At 37.6% G+C, this 19,452-nt stretch overlaps 1 protein-coding gene across 2 annotated transcripts in view; it reads left to right on the forward strand.

The window, feature by feature from the left end:
- The window catches only part of HAAO (3-hydroxyanthranilate 3,4-dioxygenase), a 37,780-nt gene extending 19,129 nt beyond the window's left edge, over positions 1-18,651 (forward strand). The window contains exons 5-10 of one of the 2 annotated variants that reach the window (XM_026845478.1): positions 2,328-2,417; positions 3,128-3,171; positions 14,494-14,639; positions 15,795-15,863; positions 17,039-17,125; positions 18,533-18,651. In XM_026845478.1, the coding sequence (XP_026701279.1) occupies positions 2,328-2,417; positions 3,128-3,171; positions 14,494-14,639; positions 15,795-15,863; positions 17,039-17,125 (436 nt within the window). In that variant the 3' untranslated portion in view covers positions 18,533-18,651. The remainder of the gene's footprint in view (positions 1-2,327; positions 2,418-3,127; positions 3,172-14,493; positions 14,640-15,794; positions 15,864-17,038; positions 17,126-18,532) is intronic. The other variant, XM_026845477.1, reaches the window with a different exon arrangement.
- The last annotated feature ends 801 nt before the right edge of the window (positions 18,652-19,452 follow it).

The following is a 19,452-nucleotide window of genomic DNA, read 5'->3' on the forward strand; positions in this document are numbered from 1 at the left end:
CTATGGTCATACAGAATTCATAAGTCTAAGAAGGCAAGTTACAGCAGTAACATTAAGCCAAGCTGGAAAAGCTGTTTTGATATTAACTAGATACAACTGACCAAAGAGAGTTTACAGCTATTCATGTAATTTACAAAGATTTAAAATTGGGGCAATATCTGCAATGTACTGTTTCTGTCCTTTTGCCTATGGCTTTGATTGTTGCATGGGTAGTGTCACAGCAGGAAGATTGTGAATGTGTAGAGGTAGAAGTATATGCTTTTTCATTAAAAAACCCAAACAAAACAAACAACAAACTAAAGAAAGATATAAAAAACTAAGAAATGGACCATTGAAAAAAAAAACAAACGCCTGCTTGGCTTCCAAACTAAAGACAAATCCAGTTAATTGAAAACATTGTTCATCTATGCACTTGTCCTTTTTCTTTCCTTTCATTGCAGGTCTGTGGATCATGAGCCGTTGCATTAGTAGAAAGATATTTTGAGCTAGAAACAATGGGCCAGTGATTCAGATAACAATATTTATTTGTAATAAAGGAACATAAGTAGGTCTAGGTAACTTTAAGGAAAATAACCTACCTTGTACATGAAGCTAGGGAATGGTATGAGCTAGAGAGATGCTGAATGCCTTTTTAGGGATCCCAGGTAGATCTAGAGATTTGCACTCCAATATAGTCATGCTCTTGTGGAGAAATTAAACCAAAAGCTAACATATGGTTTGCAGGTGGAAAAAAATGATTGGACTAACAAAGCAAATTTAAAAGATCTAATCAAGTGCCTGGAAACAAATCACTGAGAGGTTTATAGTGCCCTTGTTTTCACACTGACATGATGAAAAAAGGCACCTGAAGTTTTGGAAGTGAACAATCATGTCATACTTTTGAACATACATTGCCTCTCTCTGTTCTCCTGAGAAAGATGGGGATTTACAACCAGAACCCCTCATCTTCTCAGTGTTTTCACTCCCAGCCACAAGAGGAAGTTGTAATGAACTTGGAAGTATGGTGACTCAAAGGTCTAATATTATATTACTGTTCCATTATTTATCATGCCTACAAGCCTCAGTCATAAATCAGAGCCCCTGACATGCCAGTTATTGTACAGGTAAAGAATAAGTAGCCTGCCCTAGTGTTTCAGCCTAAGTAGTGATTTCGTGCTTTGTACCATAAGAAAAATGCACTAGCTAACCTTAATCTTATGGCAAATGAGTACAGAAACAAAGTTTGATGTTGGCTGTGTGGTTGGATTCTTTAACACCTAGTAAGGTGCAAAGTCCTTCCCAAGTGCAAAGGCTTCTCCCAGCCAAGACATTTGTAACATTTTCCTTCTCTGTAGATTCTCTGTGTTCAAAATCTGTGCTTGTAGCACAGCTTTTTCCATATTGGAGGCATTAATAACGTTATTCTGTGTACTCTGTTTTTGCAAAACTTAAGGGGCTGGGGAGCTCTTAGAAAGTTTCTGGACAATATGGGTATAGATACATAAGACAGACGTGAATACACAGATATCCATTATATAATTACATAAGCCTTGTTTCTCTCTTCAAGTACACATTGCAGTGACTTTAACTCAAAGGACACATTAGGACTTATTTACAATCAGTCACAGTATGAGTGACTGTACTGGAGCATCACTCCTTTGCCAGTCCGTGCAGTCTTTTTTAAATCTGTAGGTAAATTCTGTGTTTGCCATTCCATAAATTACAGCAACCTTGACCTGCTGATCTCAGCACAATTAATTTATTTGTTAAAACATAAAATAATGCAAGTGAAGCACTAAGTTCCTTTTCAGAGTGGTGAGCTAAGTTCCCAAATTCATACAACTGAAAACTGTCTATGTTTTGCAAACAAGTCCTTAAGCTATCTTGTTTTCTTATCAGTCCATGCACGGGCAATAAGTAAGCCGACTCTCTCGAATATGAACATTTATCTCACAGCTGCACGGAAGCAGTTACTGGAAACGGTATTTGGGGCCAGTTATTTTTGCAGTAACTACATGCAAAGTGAGAGTTATTGGTCCCAAGGAACTATGGCACCAATCATTTCCAGGATTAAATCTGGAAAGTTTGCTAAAGGGATTTGATGGCTTCTCTGTGGTTGATCAGCAGAACTACAAGGCCCTCCACAGAAGGTTGAGCACCCCACCCACCAAGTCAGCTAACCAGGGAAACAGAAATCTTCCCTAAATAACCATTCTTCAGAATAAAGTACACCAAGCTTGAGAATAACATGCTCTTACACAACTTCAAGTAGCTATCTTCTTGAAAAGACTGACACTGCCTGGTCAATTAGTTAATAAAATGATTGTCTAATGTTTTTACTTTCTCAGATACTATGTTGGAGAATCAACTAATGTCCTCTTTGAAAAATGGTTTCACTGTGAAGATCTCGGCACTCAACTTATACCAATAATTCAAGAGTAAGCTTTTTTCTGTGTAAATTTTAAAAGAACAGTTAAAATGATCTAATAGGTCTCTATCAGTCTGTGACTAATATAGTTAATTTTCTATTTATGCTGCATTTTACATAGACTTGTTAAAAGTTAACTGCTGCTCTACAAATCTTTAATCCCATCTTGTATACCCCAAACTCATTAAATCAGATTTAAAAAAATATGAAAATCAAGTGCGCCTCACATCTATCTGGTAGATACTTTCTGAACAAGTAAAAGCACACTGTTGCTAAGGCCAAGAAGAATTGAATGAAAAAAATAACACTGAATCGGTGCTAAGTTAACTAGGTAAAACACTACATTGCCATAGGGCCTCTTTCACTCTTGCTTTAATATAAGTACTTTTAATTATATTATTAATGAATAATCAGGACTGTGGCAAATTTGGTAGAGAGCTGCTTTCTAGGAAATATATGAATGCCATCAATTAACTAATCAATTTGTTAAACAGTTGCTAAATGTGAACAAGGAAATTGTTTAGTGACAAGAATTTTGGCGGACTTCCAGACAAACCCTCTATCAGTAAAATAGGTATAGCCCTGTTGAATACATGTGATAGTAGCTGAGGATCTGTCACATCCATTCTCAGCACAAAGCTTAAAGTCCAATATTACTGCCTAGTCTTTGTTAACCTATAGAACATGAACATGGCTTTTTACTGGTGTTTATTATTCCAGGTTTTTCAATTCAAGACAATATCAAACCGGAAAACCAAATCCAGGTAATGCAAATTAATTTCAGAATTAGAAGAATTATTGTATCCGAACAGTAATGATTCTCTCCACATAAAATGACTAAGTTTCTCGGTTTCTTTCTGATTATGTAAATTAAAGTTACTTTGGGAAGTAATTCCTCTCATTACCCCAACCACAAGTGAAATCATGATTACCAAACAGCATATTGGCTGTTCATGTGATGCCATCATCATGACCTATCAAGTAACTGTACAGTGTGAAATCCAGTATCTCTATCCTTGCATGCCATTCAAGTCTTGTACTAATAAAATTTCATTTCTGACTCTGCAGAATGAGATTTTTGTTAGTTGAATCTACATACTTTATACCTACTTATATTCCTTTACCTATAACTATACACTGTGATCTCCTCTTGAGAAATAAGAACACCTAGAGAAGGATAGATACTTTTAGTTCATGTAGAGTCTGATCCATTTAACATTTTTTTTCCATGCTGCCTTGCCCTATCTTCCATTTTGCCTCTCTTTGTGGGTAGTGATTACAACTTCCACACTGGAGTAGATACTCCAGTCTTAACCCCACTCTTGAGTCTGTTGGACAAAGACATAGGACAGAGTGACTGTTAAAGAAAACTAACTTATTAGTATCTTTAGGAATCAGATCTCCCAAACATGATGGTTGCTTTCTGTACGGCAAGCGAAGTTTCTATTGCAAGGACACTTGCAACAGCACCTTCAGTGGGAAACTGGTTTTGCAGAAATCTGACAATCCTGTTGTCAGTTCTACATGAACACCCAGCATGTGCATGATCCATTGCTACTGATTAATGTGGAAAATAGCACCCACCTGTCTTAACTATGTACAAAACACTACACTATGTGACCATTTCTGCACCTGCAGGAACAGTTTCTATGGACCATTTGCAAGTGGTTTAGTTAGGTGCAACCTGGCCAGTTCTGCTGCAGGAACTACCTGCAGAGTCTCCATGACAAAGCCAGGTTCTTAATCAACACATGTAAAACTACAAATCAACATAAACACAGCAGAAGCTGCCTGTGGGATCTCCAGGACAACCTGAGATTCCCAACTGGAGAATTCCTGCACCAGTTAGCCCAATGCTGTTGTGAAAGCCACCAGTTCAGTTGATCCCATTGCTCAAGTAGATCTGTTGTTTCAAATCAGTTTATTGTCTCACTTATGCAGATGATTAACTGGGGGACATCCTGCACCTGGAATCAAAGGAAAGCAGGAAGTTTATGTCTCAGGTGCACTGCATGTGCACACATGCACAGCCGTAATACCCAGCTATGCTGCTCTTACAACTACATGACAAACTTGAATGTCATCCTTTGGTCACACTCATAACTTAAATTCCATAGCTCTTGCCACAAGTTAAATTTTAGTTCCCCTCTCTAAGAAGTTTTTGGAACCAGTTATCCTTAATCTCCATATTCATTCCCAAATGTCTTAAGTAAGACAATTTTTATGAATTACTCTATTAGAGACAAAAGTTCTATTGAAACATTATTTCCACATCTATCCCATTTCTCAGCTTGATAGTCACCATAAAAATGTCACTGCCTGCCGTTTTAATAATGGAACAAAGTTCTTACTCAAATCCTAAAATCGGGGAAAGATGTTTTTTGTATGAACATCACCTTACTTAAAAATAGTTGACTAAATCACTGTCACCAAAATGAAAAGTTCACAGAAGAGTCCTATGCATGAGATAGCAACCTTATAAGCCTTTGCAATTAGGAACTGGTAAGCCAGTCAGAAACCCTGCACAAAAGAATTTGCAGCTGAACCAGCTTTTGGCATTGGCTCTTTGACTGACTAGGAAATACATGTCTCAGAAAAAAGGTCTGTGTTTCTCGCAATCAAAATGTTGCTGCCTCCAAGATCATACTTTTCTTAACATCAAAATGTGTTTATTTTTATTTGAGCTTATTTTAATTTGAGAACATCACCCATGTGACATGTTTGAGTGTTGGTGGTTTGTCCTTGTTGTTTTGTTATGGGTTTTTTTACAGGAGGCTGAAGGTGTAGTAGGGCAGGTATTGTCTCTGACTGTGTGTTCAGTGTCTAGCAGAGGAAATACAATTTCAGATAGAGCCTCTAGATGCTGCTGTAATAAAAAAAAAATAATTTCGCACATACTATTCCTGTTCAATACAGTGATTAAGCATCCCTCACCAGTCTGAGCTGAGAGCTCATATGTCGGTAACAAATTAATTATACCAGTGCAGGAAAAAAAAGGTTTATATTGTTAATACTTTTGCAGAAGATTAGAGCTAAAGAACAAGCCTGACAATCAGTCAGAAGCTATGTTACATCTTGACACTTTTTAAACACAGAACTCTTAGAAATTGTTATTGATAAATCCAGTACAGAAGCTCTTTCCTTGTAATTTATTCAAAAGCTGTAAAAAGGCCAAAAGGCATGAGAGACTTTCATTAAAGCTGAAAAGTTTTTTTCGAGACCAAAGAAAATAAAGCAAGTAAACGTAGTTATTTTGTTGAGAGCTCAATACATCTTTTTACCCTGAACGGATTCTCCTTTTGGATTAGTCACTAAGCCAAGACAACAAATACTTGAAATGCTCTTGGTTTAACTCTTGCTGTAAGCAAAAAGCAGTCAACAAAGTTACATAGCAGGCTTTCAGTCTGAGGAACAGCTTAATTTTTCCAGTTTTCAGTTCTCATGGACAATAAGAAGCTTAAAGTCTCAGTGATGTTTTATACATGAGTAAAATACCCCAGGTTTTTAGTTACAGAAGTTTTAGCTAGCAGCTCCTGTAACTGTGAGAGTTGGGTTTACCAAAAAAAAAAAAAAAAAAAAAAAAAAAAAAAAACAAGATATGAGTAAGCTGGTAATATGTTCCTTCTGGAGGCATACCCAACTGACAGAGAAATAATGATTTGGATTTATTCCCTCAGTAGCTCTCTTTTTTTTCTTAAGTAGAAATCAACAACCAGATGACACTTGTAGCATATAACAAGCTACCAGTAGCTAGCCTATGCAGAGGGCTGGGTTTCAGCCTCTTTCAGTTTCTCTTCTGAAAATCCAGAATCCCATCAATTTAAAAGTGCCAGATGAAGCGCTCTTGGGTTCATCTCTACACAAGCCTGAACTCACCTTTTTAGAGAAAAATGGAATAAAATTGAAGAAAAACATCTTGAAAGAAACCCTTGATTGCAGCTCACTCATAGAGGAAAGCTATAATTGGAATCAATCAAGCTCCAATTGCTTTAAAAACATACCACACAAAAAAACCTCAACCTAAGTCCAGACTTTTTCTTGATTTATTTATGGTTTCTGGCTCAGCCAACAGTAGGGCAAGTCCCTCTGAAAGCAGGGTACTCTGAATATATGAATATACAGAAGTAGCTATTAAAAAGATACATTTTTAGAAAAAGGACTCAAGTACCATCAGGTGAAATACAATCAGAAACTTGTATTGCATGCAATCTTCCCTGGAACTGTTTTGTACTAATTAGTAGTTTATTTTGTTACCACATGCAGAAATAAAGGCTGAGAACATTCTCCCTTTTATCAATAGTGGTGAATATATTTAGGATATAATCTAAACATGGAACACTCAAGATAGGTTGGTTTGGTTTACTTTACACAATTTCTGACATGAGGAATCACAGTTATCAAAACAACTCTTGCTAATTTCAGTTGAATCACACTGGAAGCAAGATTCTCTCAAGGTTGCTATTTCATCTCAATGTTACAGTCAAGAGGACAAGAGACAGTTCAGATGGACAAACCCCAGTTCTAATAAACAGTGATGTCTGAATATTGTTTGCAAAATTATCCAGAAGTTCAAAAGTTTATCTTACCGTGCTCACTGAAATGATCAGGGCTTCTTTTATGTGGAATTTGATAGGGAAAATTGCAAGAAAAGACTTCCTAAGATAGGCTTGTGTAAAAATGATCTTTGAGAACATTAATGGTGTAGATAGAATGTCAGGTTTTTGTTTATCCAAATTAATTAATCTACTTCTAATTATCAATGAAATTTTAATGTCCATAAAAGCTTTACTGTCAGTGGACATACAGGTACATAACACAAAACTCAGTCCTGTAGTAACTTCACTAGCAAAACTTTCATTGATTCTAGGCATATCTAGTCTAATTTACAGTCTGAACTTAAAATCTGATTGGTGTTGTTAGAATACAGCACAGTTCTATGCCTGGGATTCACGGCAGCCAAAACTTAAGGAACTGAATGAGTCTAAAAAATTGGGTGCTTTCTTCAGTCAGTTGGAATAGGAATACCATACAGCCTAGGGCATGGTCTATAAACAAATGTTTTCTGGTTTCAGTAGTGCTATTACAAGTTATAAGGGTGAGCTCATCACTATAAAAACCAGCTTCTGTACTGTCACCCTCTGTAGCTAATCCAGGGCAACTTCTGTAGGCAGTATGTACTGTTCAAGCTTGTTTCACTGATGTATAATGAAGCAAGTCAAAAGAGAAGTATTAGTAACTGAAAATAAGAGAAAGCTAAAGAATAAAGATAACTGGCTAGTGGGCAATATTAATTCAATTAAAACTACCTCTGAAAAATAAAAATAAGGAGAGAAAGAAATTCTGTCTTCATTTACACTAGAGCAAATGTAGGGCCATTCTTTTGAACTTATACAAATATTTGCACCTTTCTGTTGTAGGTACATTGAAATAATTCTAAAGATACTATAACTTTTTTTTTTTTTTTTTTTTTTTTTTTTTTTTTGTAAGTAAGAATGGTGATTTTGGAAATAGGTTTTATTTGCTATGAAGCTTTTCATGACTTCCCACTTACCTAGTTCTCTTCTATGATATGTTACTTCTTTCTGCTTTGAGCACTTGTATTAAAAGAAACAGCATATGAGCATTTAGATATTAAGGAGTGTTCCTCTAGGGAATTTACTTTGCAAACAACCACCAGGAAGTCTCCAGGACAGAACAGTATTCAAACCAATATGAAGAGTCAATAATTTTAAACTGTCTACACTCACCATAATTGTACAATTCTCTGAGACAATGTCTCCATAAATTTTATCAACAACTTGAATCTACTCCTCAATCATATCATCCTCACTGTCTCTATTCTGGCAAAGATGCTCACATAAATACACTGTTCATCTTTATCCTGTGATAATAAATCCTTTAAGTAACTTCCAAGTCATGCTCATATCTCTCCTGAAGCCCACCTGCAAAGGGTACATATGTGGAAGAAGGGAATAGAATTAGAGTCCTGTATGACCATGCAACCTCTCACTGGTTTCATCCATTTCCCCTCCCTTCATATTTAACAACTTCCCACACCACACCGGTCTCCAGTGAGTATATAGCTCTTCATCTCCAGTAATGGCTCGGACAAATCAACCTAAGTCAGCAACATTTAATACACAAATAAAGTGGATTTACAATGTCTGGAGTATGGCTGCTATAATTTGCCATATGGAAAATTCTACTAAACTTTTTAATCCCAAACTACTACACATCATCCAAAACCCAGGACTGCAGGCTGAACGTTCTCTGGAGCCAGGAGTGGTCTGAGAAGTTTGTTAGGCTCTCTAGAGCCTAGATCTGCTTGTGACAACAGTCACCAAACAAAAGCCAAAAAACAGTCTCCAGGAAGCTGTCTGCTTCTCCCACAATATTCTCAGCTGAGCATCCTCAAAGAGAGGCAGAACGTAAATGGTAATCTCCAGGAGCTCTCCTAATGCTTCACCATGGGAACCAAGCCACTTCTGACCTTTAGTACATAATGCATATAATAAACTTATTGGGGAAATTGGAAGAAACGCCTTACAAAGTTATTTTCCATTCTGTTCAGACTTTAGTGAAAAAAAATCTAATATTTTTAAGAGCTCTAAAGCTCAGAGCAGTTTCATAACAGGTATGTCTTCTCTAATAGGGTAGATTCTTTCTTCCTTATGCTCTTAAATGCTCCCCAGACAGCAACATCTGAAACAAAAAACTCACTAATGGAGTCACTGACATTTTCACTAGTGTTTCTATTTAGTAGTAATAGCTCATACATGCTGTGCAAATCCCTGTCTCAAAAATGTAGTGAGGTCTTAACACTTGTTATGAAATATCCTATTTGTCTTCTATAGAAGCAGAAGTTATGCACAAAGATGATTAATGAAATGCCCACGGTCATATAAAAGGCAGATTCAGAAATTAAAATTAAGCTTTCTGATCTTAGGATTGGTCAGTATTTCTCAATAAAATTTATCCTTCTTAATTACAATGACCTAACTATATCATGAAAAGCCTTTAAAACACAATTATTGTGTAAATCTTGCAATTTTTTTGTTCTAATTTATTCCCTTCCTTCTGGCTGGTGATACCTCCTTTTCAGGAGGCTATATTTATTATGAAAATATTTTTCAAAGCTTTCATCATCAAACTTCTTTGTTTCAATTAGGAAAAAAATAATTGTTGTTTAGTTTCCAGCATAGATTTAGTGACACAAAGAAAAATGTGCCTAGAAATAATTACAGGGACAAGTCATAAATTAGCAGTCATGCCAATTCTCAGGGCATGCGACAAAAACAAATACAGTTACACAAGGAAATGTATGATTACACCAAGTGAGTGCTCTATTTTCAGCTAAATGTTTCTGCATCTATACTCAACAACAGTGAAATGAACCAACTACCCCCAAAGTAATCAGTCACCTTCAGTGATTTTACTCTGGATTTTTATATGGAATGAGGTAACTACTTGTTTTTTCAAACTTAGATGCCTGAAATTACATCCCTCAGTCCACAGGTTTTATCTGCAGAGGTACTAAACTCCTACTAGTCTCACTAACATTTTTGTTAACATTGAGAATAGAGCAGACTTCTCATAGGAATTAGGTAGGCACATACGTGAAAAACATCCAGAGTATATATTATTGCTGGCATTGGCTCCTTATCCCTAGTCTGAACCATTTTACACTCAGCTAAAGGATAACAAAACTAAGAGGATCTAACTGCTCCATTTTGGATAAGGATGTCTTCTGCTTTTACAGAGGGAGGTACCATTTGTGAGGGACTTTCTCACATCCTTGCATGGAGAGGGGGCCACAGCATGCAGAGATAGACTGTTTCTGAGGCAGCACAGTGACTTACAATGGAGGGGCTTTCATAATTAGTCAGAACATATAAGGTGACTTGAAGATTGTTCCATCTAGAATGTGCTGACTAGAAGTGAAGGATAGCATGTCACTGAAAAATACAGTTTTTCATAAAGCCAATATGTATTCAGTTTGATAGTTGACACTATTTCAATATATTGTATTTCATGTGCTTTATTGCTCTCTTCCTTTGCAACAAATCTCAATGAAATAAGGTTTGCAAGATAGCTATGGAAAGACCTGGGTAAAGTAGGGCTCAAGAAACACTCTGGGAGAATGAGAGGGTCTGATTTCTTAACAAGAAAGCTTAGGCACATCACTGGGGTAAGGAGGGGGAGCTTCCATATAACAAGTGAGTTTGGGGTAAGCAAATAAACCCACATATACCTGATAGGCCAGTGGCAGTGCTCTTTTACCTGTCCTCTTTATTCTTATCAGAAGTACAGTACTCCCAGCAATTTTAAGCTCTTCCTTAGATCATCTCTGTTGAGGCTGTAACTACCTGTACATTCACTGGCTGTTTTCTTAGAAGCTGTTCTCTCCATTTTTGCACAGCTTCACATTCTCAGTCTCAGTACAGTCTCTATTGGTTAACTGAAACCAGCTTCCTCTAAAATCTTTTTAAAATATTTACAAACTCATTCGGTAAATGTGATGTATTTTTCAGCTTAACATGATATCATATTCTAATTTAAACCTGAAAAGAGCTATAAACGCCATAAAGACCATATTGCTGTGATATGAATATTTTACTACTGAACTATTTAAATGGATCTCCTGAACATGTAAGAGAATACTTGATTTGATGTTCCACTTGGTGATATATTACTTGGAGATACATACACAAGAATTTTAGTTGACTAGCTTAGCATTGTCATCTTCTTGCATTTTTCTGGCATATTTTTACCTTTACCATCATTAAACATGTTGTCTCCTTGTCTCACAGTATTACTAGAACATAAGAACTCCGGAAACACACCAACTCACACTCTCTGAGATATTGTTGCAGGCTAATGTACAGGCTAAGCAGAAATATATTCAACAACATCTAAATATATGCCATTAGCCTGAAAAGAAACATTCAGTTCCTTTGGAAGTACCAGGCTTCAACTGTGATATACGTGGGATCGCAAAATACTGGATCCTCCTCATTGTAGCTCATTAGCTCAAGTTCAAAGCACTAGAGCACCTGCAGCTTTCAGCGTCATGCAAGGGATAAGTATCAGGGTTAAATGACGACTCAGTCAAGTAGGCTATTAATAATATGCACACACGTCATGTATTTCATCGTCACAGTGCTCTCTTACTTGTTCTGCGGTAACAATCAAATCATCATACTGGATCACACTAAAGGTTTGTTTCATGCAGTCTGTTTTCAAAGGCCATTATGCTATCACCAGGCAAGTGTCATTAACATCAAAATTAGCAATAAGATAAAATCAAGGCCTGCTGACAAGTGTCAAAAGACAGCCCTTGTCCTGAAGAACTTAAAGTCTAAATAGAAAAGAGTCCACCTTTACTCGGAAGTAAATGAAACTGTTAGAAAGTGCCTGTACATCCCAAGCAAGAAAGTGCTCCATAGTAAGCATAGGCCCTACATACGCCCAGGTCACTGTTTACTGTTGTCCTGTGTGTGTTATCCCTGCTGATCAGGACAGCTGGAGTCAGAGATCACGACAGAGGGAAAAGTAGCAAAATTATGTTTGTGGAGAATAAGTGACAGAAGTTAAGTTACAAACTTAGAAGTTTATAGTAACTTTTCATTGTTAGATTTGCATGCTTCTTGGTCAGAACACAAACAACAACTTTGGCTTTGTTGTACCCCGAATTCTTTGCAACTCACGGGGAGCACTCATAGTTCTGCCTGCCTAAAACATCACAGTGCCCGACATAGAGACTCAGCTTTTTGCTATCCATTCTCCAGCATCTGAAGTCTGAACTCACCTGTTAGCTTGATTCTGGAATTCTGGATGATATATCCCCTTGAGCTGAGCAGGATAACCACGGCTTCTCGGTATGAGTCTCTTACCCTACTGGGTACTATATACCATTTGGGGGGAGCGGTGGTGGTTTGTTTATTTTGTTGTTTGGTGTTTTGTTGGGGGTTTTTTGGGAGGTTGTCTTTTTAAACTATCTCGTCTAGAACCTGTATTTTAGTAGAAAGCCCTACCAACAGGTAACATTCTTGTATTCCAAAAGGCTTTTTTAAATTCAGGAGTGACGTGTTTTGTTCTGGTAACAGAAAAAAAAAAAAAAAGCAAAAAAAAAAAAAGCTTTATCGTCTTTGCATTACTTTAGAAGGTAAAGATTTCTACTATTAATAAAAGAAAATATTTAAAAATCTGTTGCGATACTAATTGCACTGAGTGCCTTTGGATAAAATGTCTTTCTTCTCCTCTGCTGTGTGCAAATATATATAATAATATTTTAGACCTTTATTTTCTATCTATCCAAAAAACAACTTTCCAATACAGCTATAGCTGAATATATCCATAATTTAAGGACAAAGTGTATAAGTGTTCCTAATTATCTCTAAAGCAAGTTTGTTGAACCTGTGAAAATTAAGGAAAAAAAAGTCAGACATATTGCACTGTGAAAATAAATCACTAGTGACCTTAACACTACTTTTTAGTGTTGTCAGGAAATAAAATAAAAAATGTTCAGACTAGATTCTGTTAATATTTCCAGGCCCAGGTCAGAATAAATCTAATGTAAAGATTTTTTCTTCTGGTGCTTCTTAATTTCTCTGGAGAAGTTTGCTTTCCAATAAAAGGGTGTTAAATATTTGACTTAAGTAATGCAAAAGTAGGATGCTTTTTTTAAAAAAAAAAAAAAAAAAAAAAAAAAAACTTGAAGGCAAAAAGCTTTCAAACAAAAAATTCCTTCTTTTGCTGCAAATTTCTTCAGATTGCTTTCAATATTTCCTGAAACAGGCATTGGCCACGACAAATCATTTGCAGAAACATGGAGACTTCTTCCATTTAATTTAATATAATGGAGAAGAAATATGAATGGCAAAAAACCCGTTTCTACAATAAAAGGATTAGAATCCCGTCCAGGTTGTCTGGAGATGAATGTAGGTACTCAGTGCTCATTATGATCCATTAAACAGCAGTAGCTTTTTCAGTACACTGCTATCCCTTGGATGCACTGACCTTCTCACATGCTGTTCAAAGACTGCATATGAAATGGCCTTCCATGACAAACTGAAACGGTACATTCAAAACACTACAGAGCAGTGGAATACAGCTTTAGAAAAGAACCAGAAGAACATTGCATAATGAATTCACTAATAATTTAAAAAGACCTACTGTATTACTAGTACCAATAGTAAGACATGGCTGTGAGTTTATTACCTCAATGCATTTCCGAGACAGCCATCTAGTGAGTTTTCCCTGCATCCAGTTGGCATTATTACTTGAAATTATTCTACGGGAGTTTGCAATGGCATCTCAGAAGAAACTACTTAAGAACACCAAGGCAATTGCACTGTCTCTGCACTTCACTGTGAGCTGGTAAATAACTAAAGCTAATTTCATATACCAGTAACAGCACAAATCTTGATTTTCACCAGCTACGCTGAAACTGCATTCAGTCCTCCAGCTATTTTAAATCAAATCAGTTATGAAGAATTACTGGAAATTAAACCCAGTTACAACTCCAGGAACACTACAAAAGAGGCATTTTATTAGATTTAGGGTTGTGGTAACTAGTTTGCTCCACTGTGGTTGGTGTATTTAAAAGTACATGGGGGAGAAGAAACAAAAAGCCAGTATTAACTACATGAAAGATGTGGAGTAAGCTGGTTCTGTGGCCCTACTTCCACTTATATGGGGGTATGTAAGGGTGACTCAGCAAAGACTCAGAGACAATATATCAGATTATACCAGTCCAAAACTGGTCTGAAAGGCAATGAAGAATATGCCAGCAAAAACTAGGTAGTCTATTGCATACTGTTTGAATGTATTTCTAACAAGTGTGGATGGACAACAGTTCTGACAACAGCTTCAAAGAAGCATCTCCATAAAGATATAGAAATACATGCATCTTACAACCTCAGGTAAGAAGTCCTGATAATGACCATAGCACTGTTTGCTGTTACAACTGACTTTTGCCTAGCTAATATCTATAAATGGAACCCTTCAAGCTGTAAACAACAGTAAAATGTTTGCCAAGATCAAGGGAAGCAAGCATCACTGATAGCCCTCTAACTTGCTTACAGATGAACTCCTGAAAGAAACACCTTTCCCACTAAATTCCACTTCTGTTATGGAGCCATTTTCCTTCCAAGGCTGGTTAAATGATCATCGTGGTGAAATGAAACAGAAGAACTCCCTGAGTATGTTTGGAGATAACTTTGAAACAGAGGTAAGGAGGTTTAATTTCTCTGAAAGAGAGGGCTATTTTTAAAAGTACAGATAATAGGTGCCTACTGTTCAGACTGAATGAATCCAGGCCTGAGAATAGTATGTAGGCAGCAGAGAAAGTCATGCACCCCAACAGAAAAACTCAGTCTTAGCCTGCCCTGTCCTTTGCAAGTGATTGTCTTCATCCATTGATTTGACTAGCTTTGGGCAGCGGCTGCCTAGCTCAAGTACTTCGGTTCATGGAATCAACCTGAACCTTATTTCCATCCATTTACTTTGGGATTAAAACAGCTTGCGCTCTCTCTCTCCCAGTCCCTGCCCCCCCAACCATTTCCCAAACCAGAAACACCAGCGTAATGCAAATACTACTCATAAGTGTGTTCAGCTTCCCTGTATGTTTGAACAGCATTCTTGGTGCCAAGTCTAATCAGGGTGTGTAAACACACTTTTTTTCCCTTCCCCTCAATATACATAAAGTGGAAACAAGGAAAACTGGACAGCACCAGGGAGTTTGGGCTGTGATGAAGCACTGCCCTTTTCAGTTTAGTCAAACACAGTCTAGTTTGGGTGTAAATGAAGCTGTCACCATTTGATATCTGCTGTATGCACAATCGTTTACAAAACATATTCTTTCTCTGGGTTGCTTGAAGTCACACTCCGCAGAATCCAATACATCTGACAGCAAAGTGACAGAGAGTGTGGGACTGTCAGGAAGAACACAGAAAGGGCAGATGAGAAAAATAAGGTCCAGTCTGCATCTTTTTTAATAGTAATGGAAGAATCTTTTCTACTTCAACAGGCTCTTGACAGGGCTCAGAGTTCATGAGGAGGAAGTGCCTGTTCCAAGAACAGAAGCAGGAAGGATATATAGATGCAAAGCTGAGAGTGGGAGGAGGCAGAAGGAATAGATAAGTGAGGATGCAGAGGAGCATAAGGAGTGGCAGGTGTGATCAGTTCCCTTTTTAACAGTAGGAATCAATATGAGAATACCAAACGTAATGTGAATTTTAATGTCTGTAAAAATAACGTCATCTTCTATGAATATTTTCTGTAAAAATAGAATGTTTTAAATGCTGTTGGAAGATGAATATGTACACTTTTGGTCACTGTTACTTTTCTTCCCTGTTTCCTTTTTTTTTTTTTTTTTTCTTTTAAGGTTATAGCTTTTGGACCAGGAACAACTGAGAAAAGTAGAAAGAATTCAGATATCTGGATATGGCAGCTGGTACGTGGCAATTCACACTTGTTAACTGATGAGTTCATCTTTCAGTTCAGACAGCAAAGCCTTCTAGCACCAGCAACAGAAATTAAAATGATTACCTTCCTTCTCACAGAAAAGATCATCAACAGGCCCCACCCTTCAGCTTTAAACTATCATGAAAAATAACTGTAAACTACTGCCACCATAAAAATAGTCCCTCTTTCTCATCTTGTATGTTGAGGACAGAGATACTGGCATCCTCCATCAGGTCTTGGTAGGGTTTTTAATACACCCGACCAAGAATATGCCCTGTAAATATATCCAAATGCCTCCAAGTGATTTAAAAAAAAAAAAAATCACCTGTTACTACTTCTGCCTTGAAGTATTTGTCCTTATACTGAAGTCAAACTGGAATCAGTTACAATAAGCTAATAAGGTAACTGAAAACTTGTACAAAAGTACAGTGGGAGGTGATCCAGATGCCCTTCATTCAGCTGGCTTCTGGGAAACATTTGCAGCCCAAGGAAAAAACAGAGAAAAGCTAGTTTCGTTTACACAAGTCAGACTAGCTTGGGAGGCAGATATTTCTGTCAGTTCCTGTTCTGTTGAAATTCACAGGGACTATCAAACACTAATTAAAGAAATAATAATCTTGAAAGACATTTGTTTACACTGCAGCTTACAGCAGCCTGTGCAATCAAGACCTTGTAGCTGGCAAGAACTCGGCTTCTCTGCTTGACAAGATAATGATGAGTCCATTCCAGTGTGGATGGACTCCTATTAGTGATTTCTGTCAGCTCCCTGCTGACTTGTGAACTGCTTTTCAAGACTTGAAAAGATACTGGGAATCAGAAAAATAGAAGAGGAGCTTGAAGTACTCCAGGAGGTTATCTCTGTAATTTCCGGAGCTGTACCAGCTTGCAGGCTGCTAGGTTAGATTGGTAGCAGTGTACCCCCAAGAGTCAGGCAATGGGCTGCTGCTTTATGATGAGGAACAATGAACCATGAAGCATATTTTTATTGATGCTAATAATGTTGGACAGGGAAAATCAGCTGATTATTTAGCTAGGCCTCATGAAGCAGAGCAGGCTTGAAGTGCTCTTTCAGGGGGAAAGATTTCCATACTTACCTGCAGGATTTTCTTTCTGCTAGAGACAGGACACAGAATTAAAAGCCAGTTATCTATTCTTTCCCTTCAGGAGGGCACATCGACTGTTACCATGGATGGTAAAACCCTGCCTCTATCTGCTGGTGACAGCCTGCTTGTCTGTGCCCAGTCTCCGTGAGTAGAAATGAACAGCGGTTCAGTGCATGATTTCCCAGTTTCCAGGAACATAAATTCTGTGTATTTGGTCCTCACCAGCCTGGGCATCAGCTGGTGTAGAAACACAGCGTCTGTGAATGCAGGATTTGCAATAGCCTCCATTATTCCTCAAGGCAGAAGTGTCTTCAGGGGGAAACAAGCCAGACATTCATTCTACTTCAGCTCTTATGATTAAAGCTGGGGAAAATAAAAAAGATAAGCACTACCAAGAAAAGGCAGCATGCAAAAGACCATGAATAAATCTAGACAGCATGAATGCACCAGTTGGCAATCACAGCAGATCCTCTAAGCTCCAGACCAGGTTTAATCAACATCGGTGCAGCAAGATTCGGGGTTCAGACTAAGAACACAGCTCTCTTCCCAGAGTAGGATGCATATGTCTGTTTCATAATCATGACAGGTGATACATGTAAAGGGAAAAAGCCCAGTGGAAACAGTTTCCAGAGAGAATGGAAAGGGGGAGTACTTCCCAATTATGAAGAGTGGCATAAGTAGATAAAGTGCTCACCATGAAGAAATGAAGCATGATGTATACTCACTGGTAATGCAATGCAGCAGATTATAGCCAAATGATAAAACCGGCCTTCTTTCCTACAGGAAACATCTAATAAGTAGTAGTGCTGACATTTACACTGAAAACATTTGCTGATAGAGCTGAAACCATCCAGCTGTGCACAGAACTGTTCTCTGCACCTGTGATTCCAGCATGTAGCCACCTCCTCCCTTCACCATTACTTCCATCACTTCTGAAATCACTTATCTTAAACTAATTCCCAGTCCTGCAGGCCAATCAGTGAGCATGTGTTTTGAACATCATGGTATGATGCACGTGCAGAGATGTGCCAGCACAGTTTATATTGCATTAAGATGTTTATCAGATCTGTACAGCCGGTACCTTTTATTGTATACATCACTATTGCACACTGATTGATCTCTGGCCACCTCTGTGAATGGCACAAAAACAGCTAATTCAAAAGTGATGACTACAAGAAAAAAATCTATTGATTTCGTAGATTCGTATTTGATTAAAATAATATCTGTACTGAGGTGATTCTGTTCCAGTGCTCATGTCACTGAGATCAGAATAGATGCCTTCCCCTTGGTTCATCCATAAGTAGACATAATTCATCTCCCCCATGTAATGATGTTTGGCATATATTAGTGATGGCAAAGAATCATTCCCTGGAATATCACAAGACATAGCAGTATGGAAAGAGAACAAGTGTAATCAAAACAGAAGCTGTTTGCTTTCCCCTACTTTTGAGTAGCAACAGTGGTTTAGTTCTTGGTTTCAGTGTTTTTAAGTTCTTGCTTTGAGTATGTGGTTCTACCCCCTCCGCTACATTGGATCATCTCTCTATTTTTCCAGGTACTGCTGGAAGAGAACAGAAGAATGTGTTGCGCTCTACATTGCTCAGGATCCAAAACGCAAGCAGCCTTATACCTAGCTCCTGTGTCAGTTGACTTTGATGATAACTAAGTTTTAACTTACTTGTCCTACCTTAACGATCTTTTAGTCAGAATGCTTGGAAATTTGAATAGTCTAACACAATGATTGCACTGAATTAAATGCAGTTAAGTGCTGTGCCCAGTTAAAAATTTTTCCCTATGTAGTTAAAGTTTCAGCTAAATCTACAACTGGTATTTAAAAAAACAACCAAACAAAAATCAACCAACCAAACCAAACAAGAGTTCTTATCTGAAAGGAAATGAAAACAGATCCAAGTAACAGGATTACTTGTATAATAATATATATGATACTATCTAGAATAAATTAAAGGCTTTTCAAATGCAGGTCTCTGCCACAAAAGGTAGAAAAGGAGATAGGACAGATACTGTTATGTCTACTTCAGTAACAGTCTTGATTTTTTTGTCTCAGTTTTGTCGATTGTAATGAATTGGCTATAACAGTAGTTGCCCAGCCCACAGCAGGGGAGCTTTAATTGGCAGTAGCTCACAGATTGTCTGAGATCTTTGGCTAAAAGGCCTTTTAAAAAGCAAAACAATCTGCTGCACTGCTGGAGGATCTCAGTGCTTTGTGAAAGAGAGGAAAGTCCATTAACTAAAAGGGGAAGCAGTACTTGCGACAACATTGAGCATTACTTAGATGACCACTGTACTTGCTTTAGGCAACTTATTATCAGTTTACCAAATCCAGCAATGCAGTATCAATCACAGCTATCAGTAGCTCGCCCCACACTCCGTGCTGGGTGCTGTCTATACTCTACACTATCAAGAACACAGCCCTGCAGTATGACTAACAGAGCAGCAGCCCAATCATGGGTTTTC

Source organism: Athene cunicularia, assembly GCF_003259725.1.
Source record: "Athene cunicularia isolate RWA chromosome 3 unlocalized genomic scaffold, athCun1 chr3_part1, whole genome shotgun sequence".
Taxonomy (NCBI): domain Eukaryota; kingdom Metazoa; phylum Chordata; class Aves; order Strigiformes; family Strigidae; genus Athene; species Athene cunicularia.